Consider the following 24,256-nt stretch of genomic DNA (forward strand, 5'->3'; position numbering starts at 1 on the left):
CACACACACACACAAACAGCATATTGCCATCCAAAATACCCGCCGTGAAGAACGAAGGCCGAACAAGTACTTTGTGAGCGTGCAGGAGTGGGGGTTACAAGGGGAGGACCGTGGGGGCTGATGTGTCCATTATAATGCCTGCACGCTTTAACTCAGCTCAGCTAATCTGAGCGGAGTGGCTGGGAGAGGTGAGCCTGAGGTCGGCCTCTGAGCCCATCTGGTCAGCAGCAGGTAAGAAGCTTGCACCACACACCCGCTGACTCACTTGATGCGTGTGTAAGCTCATACCCTTAATTCTAACCTTAATTACATGCAGGTACATCTGCCACATTAGACCAGACGCTGTCGCGCTGCCTCACATTTAAAACAACTCCTAACTCTTCGGCTGCTAATGCCTGGTGGCATTTTGTGGCATACACCTGGCAGGGCGAATGAACCAGGAGGATAAACCAGGTTTCCTCCTGTGCAATCAGAGCAGCTGCCAGACTGAGAGGGATGGGTGTGTGCAGGAACCGAGCACTGATTGGGAGTGGGAGTGCAACCCCACTGTGACCCATGCAGAAAAGGGAGTAATACCTTAGTAATAGAGCTGGCTTCCCATCAACGTGCACCCATCACACACGTTCACAGACCTTGCCAAAAAGAGCCCGTCAGCCCTTGATTAAGACCTGCATCCGAGGCGAGAATAAAATCTGTGCTGTGTGTTTGGAGGCCTTCAGTCAAAGAGTCCGGAGGAGGAGTGAGAATTAAGTCTTACAGCTAAAGATGGTTGAAGGAATTAAAGAGTGGATGAGGGCAGATCTCAGTCTTTCACTCTTCTCTTTGCTGGGGTTGTGATCCAAGAGTATCTGAGCAGAAAAAGGGATTACTGCCCCTACTGTGCGTGTTTGTATGTGTCTGCATATGTTTTGAGGATAAAGGCTGATACCGCAAAGCAGACCTGTGCCTTCAGCAGTCTCTCTAAAGGGGGAAAAACACAAGGATTAAAATTAGGGCTGTCAAAAAAGTACATTTTCAAACGCACATGCTAAGTTTCAGTAGTTAAACGCACAGTATGTCAAATTCTGCCACTAGGGGGCTCTCAACCAAAACACTAACTACTATAACACCAAGGTTGTAGAAACAAGAGTAAACACAGAGACCTTATCAAAAGAGTATTAACAAAGGTACTTCAATAATCTTTAAACCAGTGGTTCTCAACTGGAGGGTTGGGACCCAAAAATGGGTCACAGATCTGCTTTCAGTAGGTCATGAAGGTATTCCTACAAACAATGAGGCAAAAAAAGTCCAAAATGTATGGAAGACTTATGCTAGAATACATCCTGTTTTACTCTGTTTTCCACGATAAGTTCATTTTGGTCATTCTTTTAGACCTAAACCTAATGAACAAAAACAATTTTACTACTTAAATCTTTAAGTTTCTCAAAATCTCTTGAAAATAACACAAAAGTACACCTATCCTGGGAAATGGAATAAAATACATATCAGTTTAGGGCAGTGGTTCTCAACTGGTGGGTTAGGACCAAGGAGTGTGTCACAAAGCTCTTTCCAGCGGGTGTGCCAGGAAAAAAAATGGAGCAATAGTCCATGTATGGAAGCCCTAAGCGGACATACGGTAAATTCATACAGGTTTTCCAATGATGACGAGTAAACTTTAAATTTTTCTGAGGATTTTAGTTTTCCCACAATATTGATAAAAATTCCTTGTGAAATTACAAATTTACCTGCAGTCTTGAAAGAAAATGGGGTTAAATTAAATGTATGCATGCATTTTTGTCTGTAATGTAGTGCTTTTAAAACACGTTTATGTCCTGGCTTTTTGATTAATGTTGTTTTATTTCATTTGGGGCACAAATCGCTGCACTTTTTTATTAGATAGATTTAAATTGTTAACATTATTTTAAAAACCATTGGTTTAGGGTTTCTAAAATGACACACTTTCCTGTCTTTTTGGTAAGTCAAATTTTGTTCCGAATAAGATACTAATTTTAATATTCACTGTGGAATGAATTTGATTTGTTGAAAATGTTCAGATATTAGGGTTGTGGTTGCTCATTCAGGAGATGATGGTCCCACTGCCTGTCCAGTTGAGAACCACTGCTTTACACAACACATTATCTGATATTTTTCTGTTTGATAGGACAGAAAAGCACCAAAGCTACCAAAGAAAAGCAGTTATACAAGTCAGCAATAATAATAATAATTAGTCAATCCAGAGCTTCTTATCAATCTAAGTCCTTAAAAATACCACTGTAAGACTTTCTGTTTTTTGGTGGAGAGACAAAATTGCTAAAAAGCAAACTCACTTCTCGTCCTCACATCAGTGTCTATTCAAGTTTCTCATCAAAAACGGAATTTTCTTTTTTGACATTTGAACACATTTATAGCTTTCTGACAGACACGGTACTGGTTCTGGTTCTTTTCTGGAGTCTCAGAAACCTTGGTGCTTTCTGGTGAACCGGCCGTGTTCACACCAGTTTAAGCTGAAGCAAAATGGGAGGACACTACTCTGCGTTACTCATGCAGAAGTAAACACAACACCTGCAAAATGGCGTATCATACTGATTATCTATTGTGGCTACACTATTATATTTAATATCTTAAATATTATTATTATCAATTATTTCATCTGGCGTCTGGATGAACTCTTCGCCATCTCTTCCACAAGTTCAGCATATAAATTGCTTTTCCTCGTACGACTCTCCAGCTTCACCTGAAATTCTGCCGATCACGACCAAACATTCTGTCCTCTGAGCAGACCACTTTTTCTCCATTTTCCACTCGTCTTCACAACCAAGAATATAACACACCCACTGATGATGTTTGCAAGGAAAAAACAGCTGTTTTGTGGTTCAGGCTTGCTCTGAACTCTGACAGTTGTAGTGGGCGATGCAGGTGAGAGGAGAGACGGATAGTAGAGCGGCTGTCATGATAGTTAAAACATGAACGGTATACTAGCAATGAGGAAAATTTTAATCACTAATGCTGGTAACTGTTTCATCTCTGGTTCAGGCCGGCGCTGCCCAGCTTTGTCAGCCTCTGCTGTTTACTTCTTGTTCTGAATTTTGGACTCTGTTCAATGAAAACGGCTCCTCATAAGGCGTACTTATTAAACCGAGAATCAACGTTTCATCTTCATTCATAAATCTCTCTAAGTGAGGGAGAAATGTACTGAAAAAGGCACTTTCCCAGAATGTGCATGTTCACCAGCAATGCCAGAGTGCATGCACATCCTGGACCATTCCAAAGCAGATGACTTCTGACTTTCCTACTGAGCTGCTTGCAAGTTTTTATAAAGCAAAATAAGACATTCAAAGGAGCTGTGGTGTCCTTATTTTACATCACTGAGAAAAGCAAGATGCCCCAGTTAATAGGATCCAGCTGCTGCATGCCACAGTAGCTTAAGTATGAGGCACTCTGAAACAACAAAATACCATGGGATTAATGCAATTAAAGAATTGAAAGTGTTAATTTTTGACCTTAATCACATTGTGGATAACGCTGAAAGCCCTGAGAGGAGAGAATACCCAAGGAAAGGAAGGCAAAATAAAGAAAAGAGGGTGTTTGGATGTGCCCTCTTTGACCCTTGATTAAGTGCCAATCACAGCTCCATCACTGACAGAATCCATGAGCTTAAGAGACGCTCACGCTGCTTTAACTCCATGTCAGTCACTCCATTAAATAACACAGCAGCCCACTGCTGACATGCAGCCAATCACACAAAACCCACCAATCCCCCACTCCTCCCTCTGCCCCTACACAAATACACTCATTAAGCATCATTCGCCTTGATTTGAAGCATAAGGGAGGAGGAGAGAAAAAATTGTAAGTTGTTTGAAAGTCCTGCTGTTGCCTAGCTGCCTGCCATGCAGACAGAAGGACGGAGGGATCGTTTCCGCTCCCTCCCTCTCTTTTCCTCTTCCCTTCTCTCTCAGGCGGAGATATGCACGCGTTCGCTCAATACGCCCGTCTCTCCGGGGAGGTCTGTGTGTCATTCCCCTACTTTAGACACACCAGCTGCTCCGTGCAGTGTTAAGAGCCCCATCCCACCTCACACAAGCCCCCAGTGGCACCCACATCCACTTACACACAGGCATGACAAAGCTCCCCTCGCTCCCCTCCTTTACCTACCCACGACAACCCAAACACCCCCCGCATTCATGAGCACCCGAGGGCAGATGGGACCCTAATAAGCGTTACACTCAGAGAAATGGGATTCTTCACACTGCCTTCTAAAGAGCAATTCCCAAACTCTGCCAGAGAGCTGCACTGAAAAAAACCTGATGGAGTGAGAGAGATATGGATGACAGAGGTTGGTATATGTGAGACTATAAAGCTATAAATATGGCTGATGAGACTATCAAGAGATTGAAGGAAGAGGAAGGGGAAATGGGGACAAGTGATGGCAACTTCTTCATGTGGATCTGTAGGAATGTAGCTTTGTATGACAGATTCACAGAAAGGAGACAATATAACAAACTGCCAGCGCCTTCTCTAATGCAGCACATTCCTCTCTTGGAGGAACGTGTATTATTAACAAATTTTAAGCAGAGGCTTACCCATTAGGCTGGCTACACACAACATCAGTGGTTCTCAACTGGTGGGTTGGGACCCAAAAGTGGGTCATGAAGCCAGGGAAATGTGGAAAAAAAACGGCACCAAAACTCTTTAAAAACATGCTTGTTTTACCCTGTCTCATTAATTTTGTCGCATTTCTCCACTATTTTCCATTCAAACAATCTGATTGGTCAAAAATATCAGAAATTTGGGTCACAATATCTCATATATGAGTTGATGGTGGGTACTGAGGCTCAGAACCACTGGGCCCCCATCAATAATTGGGGGCGTGGCCCAGCTCAAGGCTTGTCTCAACTGATTATTCAAATCCAAATAATCCTCAATCGGTGGTGTCAATACAGATATTTCAAGGCGTCTGATTGGATGGGGACCTCCCAGATCTTGAATAAGAAGTATCAGGTGTTTGATATTCTTGATAGAGCCGCCTCTGGTATTAATTTGGTAACCGGTAAAATTTCTGCCACAGAATGGATATTTTCAACACTGTCATCACTGTTTTAAATGCGTTATGTTGTTGTGCAAGGCACAACCGATGTTGCTGTCAATGTAGGAGAGTAAACAGGTAAATAACTGAATGCAATCACTCATGCTAGTGTGATAAGGTGCAGCAGAGTTAACATTTTTAAACAGGTGTACTTTTCTCCCCAAGCCAACATCTGTAATAACAGCGATGTAGTGAGTGTACTCATTTTGCAAGCGTCTCTTTCGGCCTCCTCAGGGCTTTAACAAACACTACATGCAGTGTTTGAACCAACATAGTTTGTTTTTAGCCTGGCACTGCAGCGAATTTATCTTATGATGGCTCAAAAGGCTGTTTAAAGTTTTAACTCACTTATTTAAATCCATGATGTGTCATTGATGCAGACTGTGGACTTAAACAAGGTTAGAAAACAGCTGATTGATTGGTGGTTCAGGTTTAAGAAAATCTCAAAACCAGCTCAATCAATGACAGGCTCCTCATTGCACCCTTCTGGTAGTCTAACTCAGCAGTTCCCAACCATTTCTCCCTGGTCCCGATTGAAAAGCAACAATTTTGATAGTTTTATTGACAAAATCCCAACATAATTGGCCTTTATACACTCTTTCTTGCTTAAAGACCAATGTATAAACCATTCTTTTATGATGATGATTTTAAAGGGCCACTTAAAAAAAAAACAGAGGATCTGTTAACTTACAAGAATAAACTCATTTTTCAAGTTAAAAAACTTGTAAATTTACAAAAAAGAAGCCATTTTCTATTCAAAGTCATAAATGTAGATGAACCAAAACATATCATTGTTTTCAGTTTAGTTTCTTTTGAATTTATGTTCTAACACTGTAGAAATTTTTAACGTTAATACTTTAAGTTTTTTTTCCCTCATAAATTAACTTTTTTTTTTTCAACTTAGTGGTTTCTTGTAAATGTATTTTATTATATAAAAAATAACAGATTTTTTTTTTACTTTTAGTGGCCCTAATACACTGTCAAACATGTTTCTAATCAGGATTTTAGTTAAGTATATGCACATCTAATTTTCAAAAACTTCAGCACACCCCAGGTTTGGAACCACTGGTCTAAATGATCTCAAAAATGAACATAATAAGCCTTATGAGGCATTAATAATTACTTCTGACGTCATTATGTTGTATTATAACAACAGCTCACTAAGCAAGATAATTATTTAGCATCGTACAACTTTTGTTTGTTGGTATTAATTCATAATGATATCTATCAATAAGCACTTGCTCCCGTCCATGCTGTATAATTTACGAGCACATATAGCCCGATCAGTGTTTATTTACCAAGGTGAAGAGGAAAAAAGTCGGCTGGTCAGGACTTAATGAGCAGAAGACTTCATCTTTTCTGTCGTCTGGTCTCTGTGACAGACATGAGCGCTGACGTTTACATTATAATGGGATGATAAAGGGACTTAATACCACATATTTTCTGACTGGTGAATTAACCAGGCCATGGTTAATTCACCAGTAGAAACACTTAAATACAAACATCCTGCATCTTTGTGTCAAGTTCAAGATCTGTTGTTTCAGTTATTTACAGTGAAACCACTGTGAAATAACCACAATATAACATGTTCTCTGTCACTGTGTGCCTCTCTGCCTGTACTACGTTACTATAAAAGGCAAGAAAAATACTAGGATATAAATTTCAGGCCATATCTCCCACGCCTAGCTGCTTCACATGCAATACCTGCAATAACTAATCAGAGCAAGCAGACCGGGGAAAGGCCATCAACCAGATGTTGCACACTTTTACAGCTCACAAACATAAACACAGCTATGCCGTTGTCTCAGCTAGGATTTCTCCTGTATTTCTGCAGATCATTGGTCTCCCAATGCATTTTTTCTTCTGAAGTCACGTCTGATCCCGTAAGTTTCTGCACAATCCCTCATCTTTTAACAGCAGGTGTGTGGTCTCATGGTCTTGCTGAATCATCTAATGTGTGTCTTTGGAGGACTTTAAAGTTAAAAACCAGCTGAAACTGTCCTTACGTCTGTGATCTCCCACAATTTCAAACTGGTTGAGATTTGAAAATGGTCTAGTGTGAAGGCAGCCTCAGCCAAGCCCACATGGCAGACACAAACACAAGCATTACCAGATTGGCTGTGGTCTAAGCTCTGAGTGGACTTGGCTCAACTGTGTTTCAAGACAAAAAAGCCTCGGCTAAGAAGATGAGGGGAATCTACATGGCCTGAAAAACCTCCTTTTTCTCAGCGCTGGACACACGCAGAGAGCTGGACCAGAGAACAGCCAATCAAGCTTCGACTCTGCCTCTGATCTACAGCCCTCAGTGCAGCCATGTTTGTGTGTATGTGTTTATCTAAGGGTAGGGGGGTTGTTCAGGGTCTAGCATGACCCCCTGTAGTGAATCCTTATCCTATTGGTCACGATGCTCAGAGCTCTGCTGAGATCTTAAATGAAAATTCCTGCACTCACTCACTCACTGCTCCGGAGTGACCCAGCAGGTCTTCCGCCATTTAATGCTACCTCTTCATCAGAGGATGGGCTCAGTTTCACAGATGTGGGTGTGGGTGTGTTTATGGTGAGGGGTGGGAGGACGTGTGGGTGCTGTACTTTTGATGTCAGATGTCACAGTGTGTGTTTTAGCATATCAATGATTAAGTGGATCAGTCATTCAAATGCTAAAACAAGCAGTGGTGGTAAAGTCAACCAGTAGTCTGATGACTTTTTGATGATGCTTGCTAATACTGTCAACACATTCATAAGTGCATGGTGATGCGAGGAGCTGAACTACTTTTTAAAACTCTTTGTGTGTGGTTAAATAGCCTTAATACAAAGAAGAGAAGGCTATAACAGAAGGAGAGGGTTTCTAGCAAAGGTAGATAAATTACCTCACTATTGTACACAAGAAAAAGTACCGTTACTTTGGTCAAGTTTACTTAGGTAGAAGTAAAACTAGTCTATAAATCTACTCAACTTAAAGTAAAAACGTAAGCTTTGACAGTGCAATATGATCTTTCTTTAGTGTGAAATAATGACAAGATAAGATGCATCTCCAACCAGGATCTACCAACCTAAAGTAAAAATGCAAAAGATGATTTTGGGAAGGAATGTTGGATCATTCTCTCGCTTGTCCTTGGCAAAAATGGTGGCTCTCCACACATAGGCCTGAATACTCCCAGACCTGCTGAATCAAGAAATCCCTTAAATAGTACCTGTTTGAAAAAGTGAAGTAGGCTACAAGATCTCAAAAAGCAACATATCATGGCACCATCTAAAGAAACTCAAGAACAGGTAAGAAACAAAGTCATTGCCATCTATCTGTCTGGAAAGGGTAACAAAGCAATATCTAAGGCTTTAGGACTCCAGCGAACAATGGTGGGAGCCATTATCCACAAATGGGGAAAACTCGGAACAGTGGTGAACCTTCACAGGAGTAACCGGCCTAACAAAATTACTCCAAAGGGGCATTGGTGACTCATCCAGGAGGTCACAAAAAACAAAGGACAAAAGAATGAAATCTAAAGACCTGCAGGCCTCACTTGACCAAGATGAGGGCCATTATCCACAAATGGGGAAAACTTGGAACAGTGCTGTACCTTCCCAAGAATGGCCGGTCTAACAGATTTACTTCAAAAGAGACTTATCTAGGAGGTCATAAAAGAACCCAAAACAACATCTTAAAACTTGCAGGTCTCACTTGACTCAGTTAAGGTCAGTGTTCGTGATTCAACATTAAGAAAGAGATTGGGCAAAAATGGCATCCATGGGAGAGTTCCAAGGCCAAAACTACTGCTGACAAAAGAGAACACAAAAAACATCTTGATTCCAAAGATTTTTTGAGAAAGAAATGTGTGGACTGATGAGACAAAAGTTGAACTTTTTGGAAGGTGTTTGTCATGTTGCATCTGTAGTAAAACTAACACAGTATAATAACAGTCAAACATGGTAGTGTGATGCTCCCATATGATGATGGGAGCACGCTCTGTAAAAGAATATCCTGATGGAGAATGTCTGCCCATCAGTTCATGACCTCAAGCTCGAGGATACCTGGGACAATTATCCGAAAACACACCAGCAAGTCCACATCTGAATGGCTTAAAAAAAAACAAAATAAAGGTTTTGGAGTTGTCTAGTCAAAGTCCAGACTTAAATCGATTGAGATGGTGTGGTATGACTTTAAACAGGCTGTTTGTGCTTGAAAACCCTCCAGTGGGGCGGAAGAGAGACAATTCTGCCAAGAAGAGTGGACCAAAATTCCTCTACTGCAATGCAAAAGACTTATTTCCAGTTATCACAGATGTGTTCTTGCAGTTATGTCTACCAGTTATTGGGTTTAGGGGGCAATGACTTTTCACATAGGGACAGGTAGGTTTTTCCTTCATAAATGAAATAATCATCTAGAAACGGCTGATAATCTGAAAAACGTAAGTGTGATAAATGTGCAAAACTGTATGGCAATTGCATCTAAATTTTGACAAAGTTTTGCAGAAGTTTAAACTCTGATATGAGTCTAGATTTCTCCCTCTGCAGTTGAATGTCTTCCTGTTTAAAAATCCTCTGAATCTTTACCTCCCCAAACTGAACATAGCCAAGTGTGATCTTTACCTGTGCATGAGTGGTTATGCAATGTTGACACACCCCTACAAAAGAAGCCTGAACACTCACATTGATGTAAGTGTATCTGCTGTGAAGTTGTCAATGAGTCCTGAGAGTCTGTGTGGTTCTCATGCTACCCCCCTTTTACCCCACACAAAGGGGCAGAAAAAAAACCTCTCTGGAGTCTCCTATTCATCTGAGGCACAATGGAACCCCACTGAGGTTTTCTTCCTGTTTCCCTGTCTGCCCCACCCATCTCCCCCCAACGGGGCAGGATGGAGGGGTAGGGGGTACCCCGTCCTGCCCGCCCGGCAGCAACTCAGCTCCCATCTGCCACTGAAACTCTCCCTCCTCCACCCCCGACCCATCCATCTCTCCATCCACCCCCCATTCTGACTCAACTTTTCTTTACTGCACTCCCTCTAAGAGAGCAAATCTCTGTGTTGTATTAAGAGGAACCTGTCTTCAAAGGCCATCAAGAGAGTAAAATTAATTTAGAGATTTTAACTCAGTTTGTCCTTGGGATAAACAGCTCAGTCCAAACATTTTTATATTTCAAACATGAATAGCTTTGACTGAAGCGCTGCATTAAAACATTCCTGCATTTTATTACTGTTTGATGTGAAAGCATACAGGTAGAAGAGACCATCTGGTGTGAGATAAACAGGAGAGGATTCAATGAAATATTTAAATGGCTCCACCTGATGATATTCATCAACAATATATTTGTTCTCATTTTAAATAACCACCAGTATGAATCCCATGGCAGGGTGAGTACTGACAAACCATGTAACCACAAAGATAACATCTTTGCAGAGAGAAATAATGACCCATGCTTAAAAATGAGTCATCTCATGTCCGCTGGATCAAAAATTAGAGATGCACCAATTGTGAAAATCAGGGTGATACAGACACCATTGCTTTTCTCATGACTTTTTTAGGTGACCGACTTCCAAAATGCTGATATTTTCTCTCATGTTTAACCACAGAAACACAGCTCCAACAGGTGACTTCTACCTTTGAAAACACTTTTCTCCAAATCATCAGCTCAAATTAATACAACACAACAGATAAAGATCTCAGTGCATCCTCCAAAAAATCTTATCTCACTATTTTTGAGCTGCTTTTGTGATGCACAAGATTTACAGTACTGTGCAGAACTTTGACGCATGTTTGAGCCCATGTAGGCCCGCCTGAGGGCACCATAGGGCAGGAAGGAGGATTTACACAACCCAGGTCGTGGTCTGGATGTCCTTGCATGCTATCAGGGGCATAGGAAAATATAGAAAAAAAATAACAAATTCTACACCTTTATGGTGGAGTAAGGGGTGGATGTGGTGGGCAAGCATGGCCTAGAGTAATGTCCAGGGAGGTTGTGGGGATGCAACGAGCCCCTGGTCGTGCTGTGGATTCACCAAGGGCCTGAGAAAAGCCAGCGGTCTCTGGGCATGTTACCAGGGGTGAAAAGGCCTAGACAAGAGATGCTGTGGATCCTGTGAAGAATCCTACATTTGCACATGACTGTATATGCCAATCTACTTTTCTTAAAAAAAAAAATGTTGTTACAATCAGACTGCAAACTTTAAAAGGACTCTAGTTTTAAAAATTAAACAACATTAAAACTAATGAGAAACCACAGCAACAAAATTAGAAGTTTTAAACAGCCATTACTTGTTTGTTTCTTTCTAATTATCAAAAATTGCAGAAATACTCTAAATCTTTAGTCTGAATCTGTGTTTCTCAACTGCTGGGTTATAATTGGCTGATGCCCTGGAGTCCACTTGAAAATACATTTATGCATTTTATATTACTTCATTCTCCTGTAATATTGTATAAATGTCAGTCTTTTTCTTGAGATTTCAATATATTTATCTCCTTTATTCATGATTGACAAGCTTAATTTCCCAAGATAATGAGGTTATTCCTGGAGAAATTACCACAATGTCCATACTATCTCATGAAAATGGAGTAAAATGAAATGCTTACATGTCCTTCTGTAACGATGTGTGTTGAAAACATGTTTGTTTCGCTCCATCTAACTTGTGTTTTAAGGCTGGTCAAAATTTGGGTTGTGTTTATGAGGAGGTGGAGGTTGGTCCTGACACCTGACCAGCTGAGGGTCGCTGTAGCAGTGGCAACTTTTCTGTATGTTAAAGTTGTCAAGATTTGCTGCACTGAATACCGTGTTTCAAATGATAAACACCGTTATCTTAATCATCTACAGAAACTTGATGATTCTCTGCCATATATCAGACGAAAAGAAAGAGAAAGTTTCTAACTTTTAAATGTTAATAGTTTGAACAATACTGGGCAGATGTCTAGGAACATTTAGATGGCATTCAAATAAATGGCCATGAGATAATATTGTTCAGAGGTCAAGGTGTTGATTCCTACCTGCTAATGCAATCATTTCAATCAGGACTACTTTGTCAAGAAACACATGATTTGCAGCTAAAAATATTTCTTTATTAGCAGTTATTAATTAGCACTTATTGCTTCTTTATGTTTGTTGGCCTGGCTGTTCTGCCCTTCCAAGAGCCGACGTGGAAAGCTTTAAGCAGAAACAGAACACGTTCCTGCTCTAACTATACCGATAAGGGAAGCATAAGGCAGGGAGCGAAACAGCAAAAAACCCAGAGCAGAGCAGCCACCAGTGACGACAAAATTAAACTGGTTAAAGCAGAATGAAGGAGGAGCTGGGGTGGAGGAGGATTGGAACAGGAGCTTGCAGAGGGAGTGGCAGAGCAAAGCCAGTTGAGATAAGCCAGCAGGAGAGCGATTAGCCAGTAGCGTGCAAATTGGCTGAGCAGCTGATGAGGGCCTAGGTGAGATCAGCTCTTAACTCTGTGGCCACCTGAACCAATGCTATACACTCGGTTTATCAAAAAACAAAAAAACTGCCAGCTGCTGCAAGTGACCACCTGTAGCTACTGGTCATGTCAGTAAAAGACTTTTGGAGATTTTTTACAGGTAACATGCAGGGCTTGACATTTACACCTGCCAACTAGCCAAATGCAGGTGGATTTTAGCTGTGGCAGGTACCAGATTGACTCCAACTTGCCACTTTGGCTGGTGGAATTTATCACCGTCACAACCTCAGCATTCTTTGGTGAAGATTTGTCTGAATGAGAATTAGATGAAACCAGCTGCATTAACAGGCAGTGTTTTAATATTGGTATGAACTAAATACCCACTAAAGAGGGAAATGGAGCATGTGTTTCATCTCATACCAGACATTCCCAATATGGAATACAGCATGTAGTTTCCCAACAACAAAACTGTGGCTAGTGGAAATGCTTAGTGACTAATAACTGTTCAAAAACAAGTGGCCACGGTGGCCAGTGTGCAAAAAAGTTAATGTCAAGCCCTGGTAACATGTCACAAATGGTCATTTTACAAAGGACAACTTTAAGAGTCTGATTTGCATTCTTGACATGTTGTTTATTAATAAAAAGATAGAAAAAATGTAAAACAACTGATGCTTAATCTGAAAAAAAGCAAAAGCACACTACAGTAGTGCTCTACTGTAGAAATGCTTACTGACATGTCAAAAAACACAGTAATGTGCTGTAAATTTTACATTGCATTATCATATACCCATAACCCTCAGCAAATTACAGTTACTTTCCGTTAACAGTCATTTGTAGTTGCTTTACTGGGCATTGTGCTGCATAATGTGTCCAAGATTTCTATTTTTCTTGCTGCGGTATTGAACAGATATCAATTAGGGATGCACATTATCATCGGCCTGATATCGGTATCGGCAGATATCAAAATTTCTGCTGACATTTACAGCCGATATTTTGACAGTGAATATCAGCATATATCAGCTGTAAAATTTGTCCTTATATACTAATAAATTAGTTGAGTTTTAGGCTGGACTAACAGACCTATGTAAGTTCTCTTTTTTTATTCATCCTTATTTTTTAACTTTAAAGTGTGTTTTAAGAAAAAAAACTCTGTTTCTTTTTCATCCTTAAACCTTAAATTGTGTTTAAAGGACTGAATTTTTTAGTTATGTAAAACATTCAAACATTAAAACATTAAATCTGTAAATATCGGCGTATCAGATTTAAGCAAATATCCACTATAGTGCAACATTATTTTAATTTTACTTATAACATAAATGCACCTATACTCAATTTCAAAATGTTTATTCCACTTTTTTCTTTTTACTGAGCGTTTGCATCTTTTTAATCTACATCATCATAAACTTTGACATAAACAAAACCGTCTCACTCCATGTGTCATTTTAAAATTAATAAACATATTTCAAAAACCCAATAAATCACTGCGGTTGAAATAACTAACATTGTGAATTAGTTGGTGGGTATTGATTAAATCATTACATAAATTTTAAATTCCCCATGTCTGCCATAATGACCTGTGATTTAATCTAGATTCATCCCAGGTCTGCCAATCTCTACAGGAACTTTGTTCTGCTAATAATTCCTCAGCGTCAGCTCCCTCTTCCATTTACCTCTCTGCTTTTCTACCCTCCTCCAGAGCCCTCGCTGTTTGCTGCAGATTTATGGTCAGGTCTAACATGCACAGTATTGGCAAAGCATTAAACATGTCTACTCTTAATACTGTGAGCTCTCTCCATCGATAAGAGCCTTAATAAAAACATCCCCGGGTGGATTTGTGTGTCTCTTTTTCACTTTCCGTCCTCGACAACATCCTTACCTCTTAACCACCTATTTCTCCTGCTTCTGATGCGGCTGCACATCGCTTGCATCCTCACGTTCTTTCCCACCTATTTCTCCGCTCGCTTATCGCCTCATTGTGCGGCCTGTGCCGGAGGTTTAATGACGCTTGAATGCCACTGCTACGGAGTTTTCTTCTCTGCTCTTTTCTCATAAAGGATATTTAAAAGCCATGCCCTGAGATCAATCTATCTCAATGTGTCTCTCTCAGATTCATTTCTCTTCCATCTTCTCAGTTTCCTTTTTTTCTCTTCACTTTCAGGAGGACGGCATTACCCTGCGTAACCTCTCTCCTTGTTTGGTTCACCCACATCCTCTGCAGCGGCCCTCCCAGCTGCAATTGGAACGCTCGCTCCAACTCTTTTATCAAGTCCATAAACGCCTATTGGTACCCTAAAACCCTTCACTGCCCCCCTGCAGCCATCGGGGTCAGTTACACCAATGAGAGCCGAGCAGCTGTTCCTCCTCCCACTTCTTTCTCCTTTGCTGTCTCTGTTGTCAAGAATTTGAGCATCATAAGCACATTTTAAATATTAACAAAGACCACTTTGCACATATGAATAATACAGCAGAGAGGGCAGCGGCTGGCCAGCGATACATCCCCTGCCGCCTGACAGCCATAAAACTAATGCACTGCTCCGGGACAGAATGTGGCCCCGGTCTGGTGTGCCAGCAGGACTCGCCTGAGGAACTAGTGTGGCCTGTGGCCTGGCCCAAAGAGGGATGTCTGTCTTCTTATTTATCATTGTGTCCAACCACCTGTCCACGTCTCTGCAGATGCAACAGCCAGGCAGCATTCTTGTTATGACTACATGTTTCAGAGACACTTTAATCTAATCTGACGTCTCAATCTGTTGAGCGTCTTTGAAGCCAAATCTCCTTTGGTGTTTGTTTGAGGTTAGCTTTGTTGTCACATTCCTTTCTTTTCATGCATCTAAAATTCATACTTTAGCTCTGGGAAAATTACAGAGTCCCCTTAGTCAAACTATAGAGTGCAGCAACAAATATTCCTCTTTCCTAGCTCGTATTAAGGCAAACACTTCCATACTTTTCTGTTCCAGGTGTCTCAAAACAAAGCACTCTCAGTTATTGTAATGATCCATACTATCTCAAAGTACCAAAACTAAATACCTTCAGTCATTATTTAGACAGAAAGGGAGCAGCGGTGGCCCTTTGAAACTCACAGCTTGGTAAATACCAACAAGTCTTTTTGGTGTCTCATAAAGGTGTATGAGATATGTTTGAGTTTCTAACCAACAGGCCAAGACTAGAGGAGGTTATACTGGCTTAGTTTCACAAATATGTTTCAGTTTTGAAATCAAAACATAGCCAATGTACTTTATTTCACAATTAGGACAGTGTGCTGGAGTAAGTCTGCTTTTTTTGGTCATTAATAACAAGTAATTACCAAATATTAGCAGAGGTCTTCTAGACTTCAGTGACATCCTGATTAAGTTTTTGCTGCCTATATATCATCTATGAGGAACATCAGCTGATACCACTACCAATGATAGTTGTGTTTTGATATGCAACAGGTTTATTGGCTGGTCAGTTTACTTAGCACTGTAGTGTTCGAGAACCTCCTACAGTAATCCAATAAATGTTCACTTTCACCATAGACTGTAAAAAGAATTGGACAAACCCTGTGTGACGTCAGCCGTCTGCTTACAATAGGTGGACTCAAACAGCTCTTGAAGCCAATCGGTGGTCACTTCCATATTGAAATCGCTGGGCGTGCAGGTGGACAAGTGGTTTAAGGCGCTACCCATGTACACAGGCAGCCTGTTTCCGAGTCTATCCACTGTCCTTCCTCTTTCAAATAATGGCAAAAATAAAGGCCCAAAAATAAATTAAGAAAAACAAACAACAACAACAAAAAAAACTCAACCCAACTTTGGATCAACCTAGTGGCCCGCCCACTAACTCGACTTCCTGTTATCTAGCTAGCTAGCATTGTGCTTGACAGAAAGGTAGCTTCTTCCTGTCAAGCTATCTGTCAATCAAATGAGACATGCCAATCAGTGCGCATTGAGGTTTTTCCTCAATGTAATCGAAACGATTGTGGTACAAAATTAACCCCACGTACAGTGAGAGGACATAAAGACATTAGATAATGAGACACATTTGGGTTTTTTAACCAGGCTGTAAACCAGTTTATTTCTAGGGTAAAAAACTTTTTTTTTTAAACATGTGTTGTGTACGGGACACCGTGTTCCTGCTGCCAGCACTCAAGTGGGCACTCATGGTACTGCAATTTTTTGCACTTCCGCATTGGCTTCATTTTTCAGGACCGGAGGTTGCTGCTTGAATTTCACCCAACAGTCACAGAGTCACTCTGGTGATCACTCCACAGTCAGAGTCACTCTGGTGATCACCCAACAGTCACAGAGTCACTCTGGTGATCACTCCACAGTCACAGAGTCACTCTGGTGATCACTCCACAGTCACAGAGTCACTCTGGTGATCACCCAACAGTCACAGAGTCACTCTGGTGATCACTCCACAGTCACAGAGTCACTCTGGTGATCACCCAACAGTCACAGAGTCACTCTGGTGATCACTCCACAGTCACAGAGTCACTCTGGTGATCACTCCACAGTCACAGAGTCACTCTGGTGATCACCCAACAGTCACAGAGTCACTCTGGTGATAACTCAACAGTCACAGAGTCACTCTGGTGATCACCCAACAGTCACAGAGTCACTCTGGTGATCACTCAACAGTCACACAGTCACTCTGGTGATCACTCCACAGTCACAGAGTCACTCTGGTGATCACTCAACAGTCACAGAGTCACTCTGGTGATCCCCCAACAGCCTAGTGTAAGTGCCTAATGCTATCTTGTGTATTTGTATTCATTCATGTAAAGCCTTTGTATAATTCATAAATGATATGTTTAGTGCTTTTTGAATGGCATGCTTCAATTAATATCCTTATTATTCTGGGAAGTTCACCTTAAAAAATTAGAACATTTAAAAGTTAACAAAAAGACAAGACTTTAGTTGACAAAGGTCTGTTGGTCCTCCCTCAAACCCCTCAATCTTATTTGTAGTGTACGTCTGTACATCTGATATGTACAGCTGATATATCCGTTGTGAATATCCACAAAATGTTTGTATCTTCAGATATCAATATCATATCTACAATATCATGCATCTCTTTTTAAAAGCCTACATAAAAAAGCCCACAGCAGTGTTCCACTCAACCACAGACACCTCAGATTGGTGACTACAAGAGTAAATTCTGATTCATGTTATTTCAATAAAAATCTGACAGTGATAATACATTTCCAGTCATCTAGGGCATCTCTACTATTTCTGTTCTGTTATGGATATAGATAGGTCAACTCAAGATTTAAATTCTGGAAGTTCTCCAAGCTTAGCTCATATAAAACATTAGAAGCTGAGTCCTTTTGTGGCTGCTGCTCTGTTTTTCAGGATTCCCACACTTAACACAATCGAGACAGCACTTCCGAGAAGAGTGTCACTATTCATCCAGCTCTCTATGGGAGTGTCTGACATGCTACGCTCGCTAACTCTAAACACTCGACTGCGACTTCTCTACTTTCACCCTCGCTTTCCTCCTGTTTGACCTCCCAGTCTGCATGCTGGTCTCCTGCCCCCCCTCTTCAGTACCCAGTCTGGGGACCCGCTCCCCTTCATTTAATCCCGAAGTGTCACAATTACTTCCCGTATGTCTGTTTTCTGATTCTGATGAAGTCATTAATAATGACACAGAGCGACAGTGGACAGCGGGGCTGCTACTCCAGACAAGTGTTCCTGGCAGTCTGGGTAATTAATGTGTATGTCAACACAGAAAGAGGAGCACCACAGCAGAAATGTGAGCTCAGCACATCCACAAAGCAGCCAGAGACTCAGACAGGAGGGATCTGAGGGAAAGGTACACACAATGGGAGGGAAGATAAATGCAATCTGTCTGTCTCATCATGCATTCGCCTAAATATATCTCTACCTCACTTTCCTCCAGACGGAAAACTTTACTAGGGCAGACTCAATATGCTTATGTGCACACGGTTAAGTCAGTTATAGCTTGATTAGGATATTTAACAGGACTCCTGCTCTCCCAATATGCACGCAATGATATGACAGATTTATAGTCAACAGTATGTCTCACACACTGGACCATTTTCAAATCAAACTTCTGGAGATAAACAAACATGGAAGACAATCGAAATCTTCAGCTGCTGCTGGTCATGGCCTGCCTTACAGTTGCAGCAAAAAAAAAGGAAAAGTATACGGGAGCAGTCCTGACTGAGGTGAAGGTAAAGTTGTTTTTATGTCTGTGAGCTGTCCAGTGCCAATTAGGCTCTGTTAGTGGAGCGGAGGTTAGAGTCGCATCCCACTAATGTTTGGTGTTTGTCTTCAGCTGTCCTATCATAATAGGAGCAAAAAAATAAATAAATAAATAAATACAAAAAAGGAAAATGTCTGTGAGGTGTAAAAGTATGCCTAGAGGTGGGTAATTAACTCAGTTTCAATTTCAACCATGATTTTGTCTTTCGACAATTTTAATCACAGGAAATGGATGGTAACATAGAAATGGATCACACTAGAAAATGCCATTCTTGTAGCCAAAATGAAAAAATGGAACAGTCTTTTCTAACTTCCAACACCATATATTGACAATGCAGTGTAAAAGGGACTTCTAACATCACAATAAATATGAACTTTTTCTGCATTTTCATATATAAACCTGTTTCTGAAAGCACGGTTACTTCTTATTAGGGGTGCATCATATTATCAGCATTATCAGTTTCAGCAGACCTGAAAAATCAGCCAATATTTAAATCTGCCTAGATCAGCTGTAAATTTTGGCTGCATGAGCATATAAAACAATAGAGTTTATGCTGGACCAGCAGACCTTTCTTTAGTCATCATTCTTTACACTATCGAGTGTGTTTTAAGGACTGAAATTTGTCAATTTATTTATCCTCAAACTTTAACTTGTATATAATATTTTGCATCCTATTTTTTTTTCCCCAAACCAATAGTGCCAATCTTAGACTTAAAAACAATACCTTCCTTAACTATGCTGATTAACTTTAGGAAAAAGACATCTGCCATTTTTCTGTTAAAATTACTGATCTTCCACATGCTGGTTTCACATGAGGACACTGAGAACAGTTAGATTTCAAAAATGGTCTGGGTTATAAAGGATGTCTTGTTAAGTGGAACTGTACCACTGTAAATATGTATTTTTTTCTTAATCAGGAAAATCTCATGAAAAATCTCATTTACAAGAGTGTCCTTGCCAAAACAAGCAGCAGCACATTTAACAAAGACAGAGACATAAAAAACAGAGCAAATATAATCACAAATAAAAACAACTCCTGAGTCACAGAGCAGAAGGTCATCAGTCAAAAATCCACAACCTGATACGTCTTTCTCTAATGCCTTCAATCTACCTTTTAAAAGGTTTAAAGAGACCAGTTCCTCAAGACAGAAGGTCTCCTGAAGCAGATTCCAGCTGCAGGGGCAGCATACCTTAAACTCCTTTTACCTGTTTCAAGATGGACTTTGGAAATAATAGCAAAAGTAAATGTGTGACTGAGTCACAGAGCAATGACTGTAGCTTTCAGCACTTTTCACATGAATAAAATCACACAAATAAGATGAAAGCAGATTAAGTACAGCCTTATAAATAAGGACATTCCAGCGATTTAGCTGACGAGTGGTCAGAGAAGGCCAACAGACCTCAGTGCCTAGGTAGCCAAAGATTTAAGGCATTGAGAAGAAGCATGCATGTACAGAACATCACCATAACCAATCAGCAGCATAGAAGTAGATAAGTTTAACTTTTTTACAAGTCGCCCAATATAAAGCTTAAAAGTCAAAGAATCATCACTCAAGAATCCAAGATAAGATGATACAGACTCAATCACATCATCCTGAAACGTTGTGATATAAGGCACATTGAGATTTTTATTCTTTAGATAGATTTAGTGGCACTTTAAATCTTCATTTGTGTTTCAGATGGCTTGAAAATAGGGCGTATGACTGCCTAATAGGCAAAAAAAATCTTGGTTTCATGTTTCCAGACCCTTTTAAGTTTGGGCTAAGCCCCAGATATTTAACTCTTTTGGCTCCAACCCTGGAATAAATCATACATCAGCTAGTAATGGTATAACTGCAGTACTAAGTATAGGTGGATGACTAGGGCACCACACACTCAAGAAGAGCTTACTGTGGCCCCGTCCACACGGAGACAGATTCAGGAGTATATGCAAAAGTTTCTTTCCATATCGGCGTTTCATCCACACGGTAACAGCGTTTTGGGTGACTGTAAATGATACTTTTTGAAAACGGCTCCCAGAGTGCACAAATCCATAAACGACTACTGTTTTGTCTCCGTGTGGATGGCCAACCGCATCTTTCTTGAAACGATTACGTCACACACAGCGTAGCTCTCTTAAGACACCTGCGCAGGTCCGGCCAAAACAACAATAGTGGGTTTCAGTCGTTCAGTGGTTCCGTGCCTACGCGGATATTTCCTGAAACTATCCAGTCTTTACGGAAAATGTTTTTAAAACAAAACGGCAATATATTGTTTTCGTCTCCGTGTGGACTGGGCCTGTGAGTTCTGAACATTATGAATGAAGCCCCGAATGTAAAAACAACAACCAGACCGTCTACTTCCTCTCTCAGCTCTGCTTGACTCAGCCTCTCTTTGTACGGATATCAGCAAAAATCCAGTATCACACATTATTAGTGACTTATGGTATTTATGATGTTCAGTTTCTGAGCCAAAGTCCAGCAGGGAAGCTTTGGAGCATGTGCAGAATTCCCACTCCAGTTAAGGTGTACAAATGCAAAAGTAAAGTGATCTCTAGAATCTATTCAGCATGATTACAGATGGTCTTAAAAACATTTGAAAAGTCCAGTTTCAGTCAAAATAAAACAGTAATTCCACTTTTGCTAACTGCAGATGAACGTACTGTCTGTGCTTCGTCCCACTGGTGTCCTCTATCCTCCCTTCAATCCTCAGCTGTTTTTATATCAATGTTTCTCATTTCTCATGCAAGGATTTCAGAATGGTCCACAATTTTAATAAACGTAAGCTGCTTTTCTGCTCTGCCTGTTCAGTGAACAATACACACTCTCACTCACACATTCGCCAGAACCCTGGGAGGTGTGACAGCGGCTCTTATTGGCCTTCGTGAAAGAAATGTCCACCATCCCAGACAGCCAATCATTGGTTCTGTCATTAAGTAGAATTTGGACTTCTTCACCAGATGGCGGATCTATTTCTTGCAGCAGTTGTCTGCATTGTTCTTTTTTTGTACTGTAAATGGAGCTTAATCCACAATCCACTAAACCCTCAGATTTCTGTTTTCAATCTGATCTGGCAAAAGGGAGGGGAGCAAAAACTCCAGGCACGAATACCACCAGGGCACGCTGAGTTTAATCATTAATGTAACACTGGAGATGGGCAGTGTCACCTTGGTGTCCAGGATTTTGTCCCATCAGCTCCCAAACACTGACCTGCAGAGTGATTTCATCTCCATTAGTCTTTGAAGGCATCCATCCACTGATCAAAGCCTGCTCTGTTCACACTCAGAAACCATGTCTGATAAAATAAAGATTAAAAAACCAACAAATGATTAATGCCTGACTGAGAGATTCCACTATTTCTTCAACAACTTGTACACCAAAGCCGTGAACAAGAGCACCTAAATTTAGATTCTGAAATATTTTTCTTTAAAAGAATATCTTTCCCCGAAGCTCTTCCAGCTCTGTCTTACTTTTCACAAAGCATTTTCTTTTCTGGAGAGGCCGAGGAGGCATGGAGCAAAACCTTAATTACTCCCTGCACACCGGGGGAGTTTGATTTTTCCGCTCCAAGTAGAAAAGAGAGCTCTGAGCTCGGATCTTGCTACTGTAAGACTGGAGACTCTGCTGTGGGTGAAAAAAGTGCAGATCAGCAGGAGACCTCAGACCTCTGCACTGTTATAGGTATGCAATATAATCCAAGACATTGTTTTTGAATTCCCATGGACAGAAAGTTGGAGCCTGGTGGGTCTTTGAGGCTTGACACAAAGAAAAAAGGACAATCTAGTAGGGCTGGGCAATATATCAAGTTTTTAAGATATACTGGCATATTTTTATAACAAATATATGATGTGGCAATATGGTTTAAGCCAATAAAGTTGATTCTATTGAGATAGCAGGTCTAGTGCTCTGCAAAAAGGCTGTTAACAGTAAGAAAAACTAACAGAAGACTACAGAATAATGTATTTACAATCTTAAAATTGGGGTTTTATTGATCTAATTTTATTTGTGCACCATTTTTATTCAATGGTGTATTTATTTTCTGAGTATATGTTTACATTGTGGAGCTGCCAATCACATTTGGCTTATATAGACCTGACTAAGATCTGACTTTGAAGCAGAAAACAAAAAATATACATATCCAGATATAAAGTGTACCTTTATTCAGCAAAAAATCATCCGGATGGGATTTTTGCTCCATATCCCCCTGCCCTAAATATTCCCATATATTGCTTTTTAATTCCCATGAACCAAAATTGAATGTTTGGCGTGTCTTTAAAGCTTGATCCAAGGAAAAGGACAACTGAGTGTTTTATTCATGTCTGCAAAGTTCAATTAAACGAGACTTTTGTGCATATTTTGCGCACGAATATGTCTTTTTAAATACCACATTCTTCCCAAAGATAACATCCAAAAACTCATAAACTTACCAGTGGCAGACACGACATATCCCCCAACCAGGAGGAGAAGAACCAGAGGAGCGCGGCATGGCTCACGCAGCACCCGAACAGAGAGCATCTTTCCCGGCTACGCCGCTGCGAAACGTCCCTGGTTGTCCACGCAGCGTAACCTGCGGTGAAAGAGGCACAACGAGTGGCTCCTTTCCAACAGTCTTCACGGAAAGTGAGAAAATAGTCCAGTAACTGATGCGAGAAGTAGTAGTTTTTTGTAAATTACTCACTCTTGACGCAAACAGATTGTAACGCTCAAAACACATCCATCACCGATCAGCGCTTTAACATCCGAGAGACAGGGAAAGGGTGTAATTTCCAAAGTTTGACCTGGTTCGAAGATATCACACCCAGTGAATAAAAAAAGGAAAAATCTCGCGGGACAATTCCTGATAGATATCAATCCCAGCAGCGCCTACAAGCCGCTTGACTGGCAGCCATGAGCGCAGAGCTGCCGCGTAAAGTCACCAAAAAGTTTGACGCATTTCTGCTCTTGGTGAAAGAAATGAAGAGAAGCAGAGTCTCACTCCAAGGGGAAGAGAAACTTGCAGAATAAGTACCGCAGGGAGATGCTGTCAGGTAGGCGCGTCTTCTGCAGACTGAATCCCGGGCTCTGCTCCGTCCTCCCGGGTGTCTTAACTCGTCCCCGGTCCGAGAGGTGTAAACAAGAACACGGGGATGAACGAGAAGCACAATGCCAGCCTCCGGACTACCAGTCCCCGCCTGGCCAATCACATACCACCCTCCTCCTCCTCTCAGAGTGAAGGCTGAACAAGTGAAGGTAAAGTAGGAGCAGCGAGGAGGAAATAGATGGGAGGGGAGAGATAGAAAACCCGGAGCCTAGAGCGCACAAAGGACACAGCAGGATTCATTTTGTGAGTTTATGTTATCACTGCAAAACTATCTATCAATCTGTCTGTCTGTCAGCCTGCCAGTCTGTCTATCTGTTGGGTAAAATGAGACATTTGGCAAACCAGAACAGTAAAGTTTTGCAATTTCTTTCAAGGAACAGCCTCCATAAAAAAAAAAACACAAAAATACACAAAAACTTTCAAAATAAAATTGGATTAAACTTCCAGTTAGGGTACAGATTAAAGTAAAAGTTAAGATACCAAATGTTCAAAGTAAAAAAAAAAAAAAAAAAAAAAAAAGAGGTGACCTGCAAAACCAAAT

General features: G+C 40.8%; 1 protein-coding gene across 1 annotated transcript in view; it reads right to left on the reverse strand.

Annotated features, from left to right (window-relative positions):
- The window catches only part of unc5b (unc-5 netrin receptor B), a 132,762-nt gene extending 109,612 nt beyond the window's left edge, over positions 1 to 23,150 (reverse strand). The window contains exon 1 of the mRNA XM_041789001.1: positions 23,063 to 23,150. Within this exon, the coding sequence (XP_041644935.1) occupies positions 23,063 to 23,150 (88 nt within the window). The remainder of the gene's footprint in view (positions 1 to 23,062) is intronic.
- Between the last annotated feature and the right edge of the window lie 1,106 nt (positions 23,151 to 24,256).

Source organism: Cheilinus undulatus, linkage group 6 (genome assembly GCF_018320785.1).
Source record: "Cheilinus undulatus linkage group 6, ASM1832078v1, whole genome shotgun sequence".
NCBI lineage: Eukaryota > Metazoa > Chordata > Actinopteri > Labriformes > Labridae > Cheilinus > Cheilinus undulatus.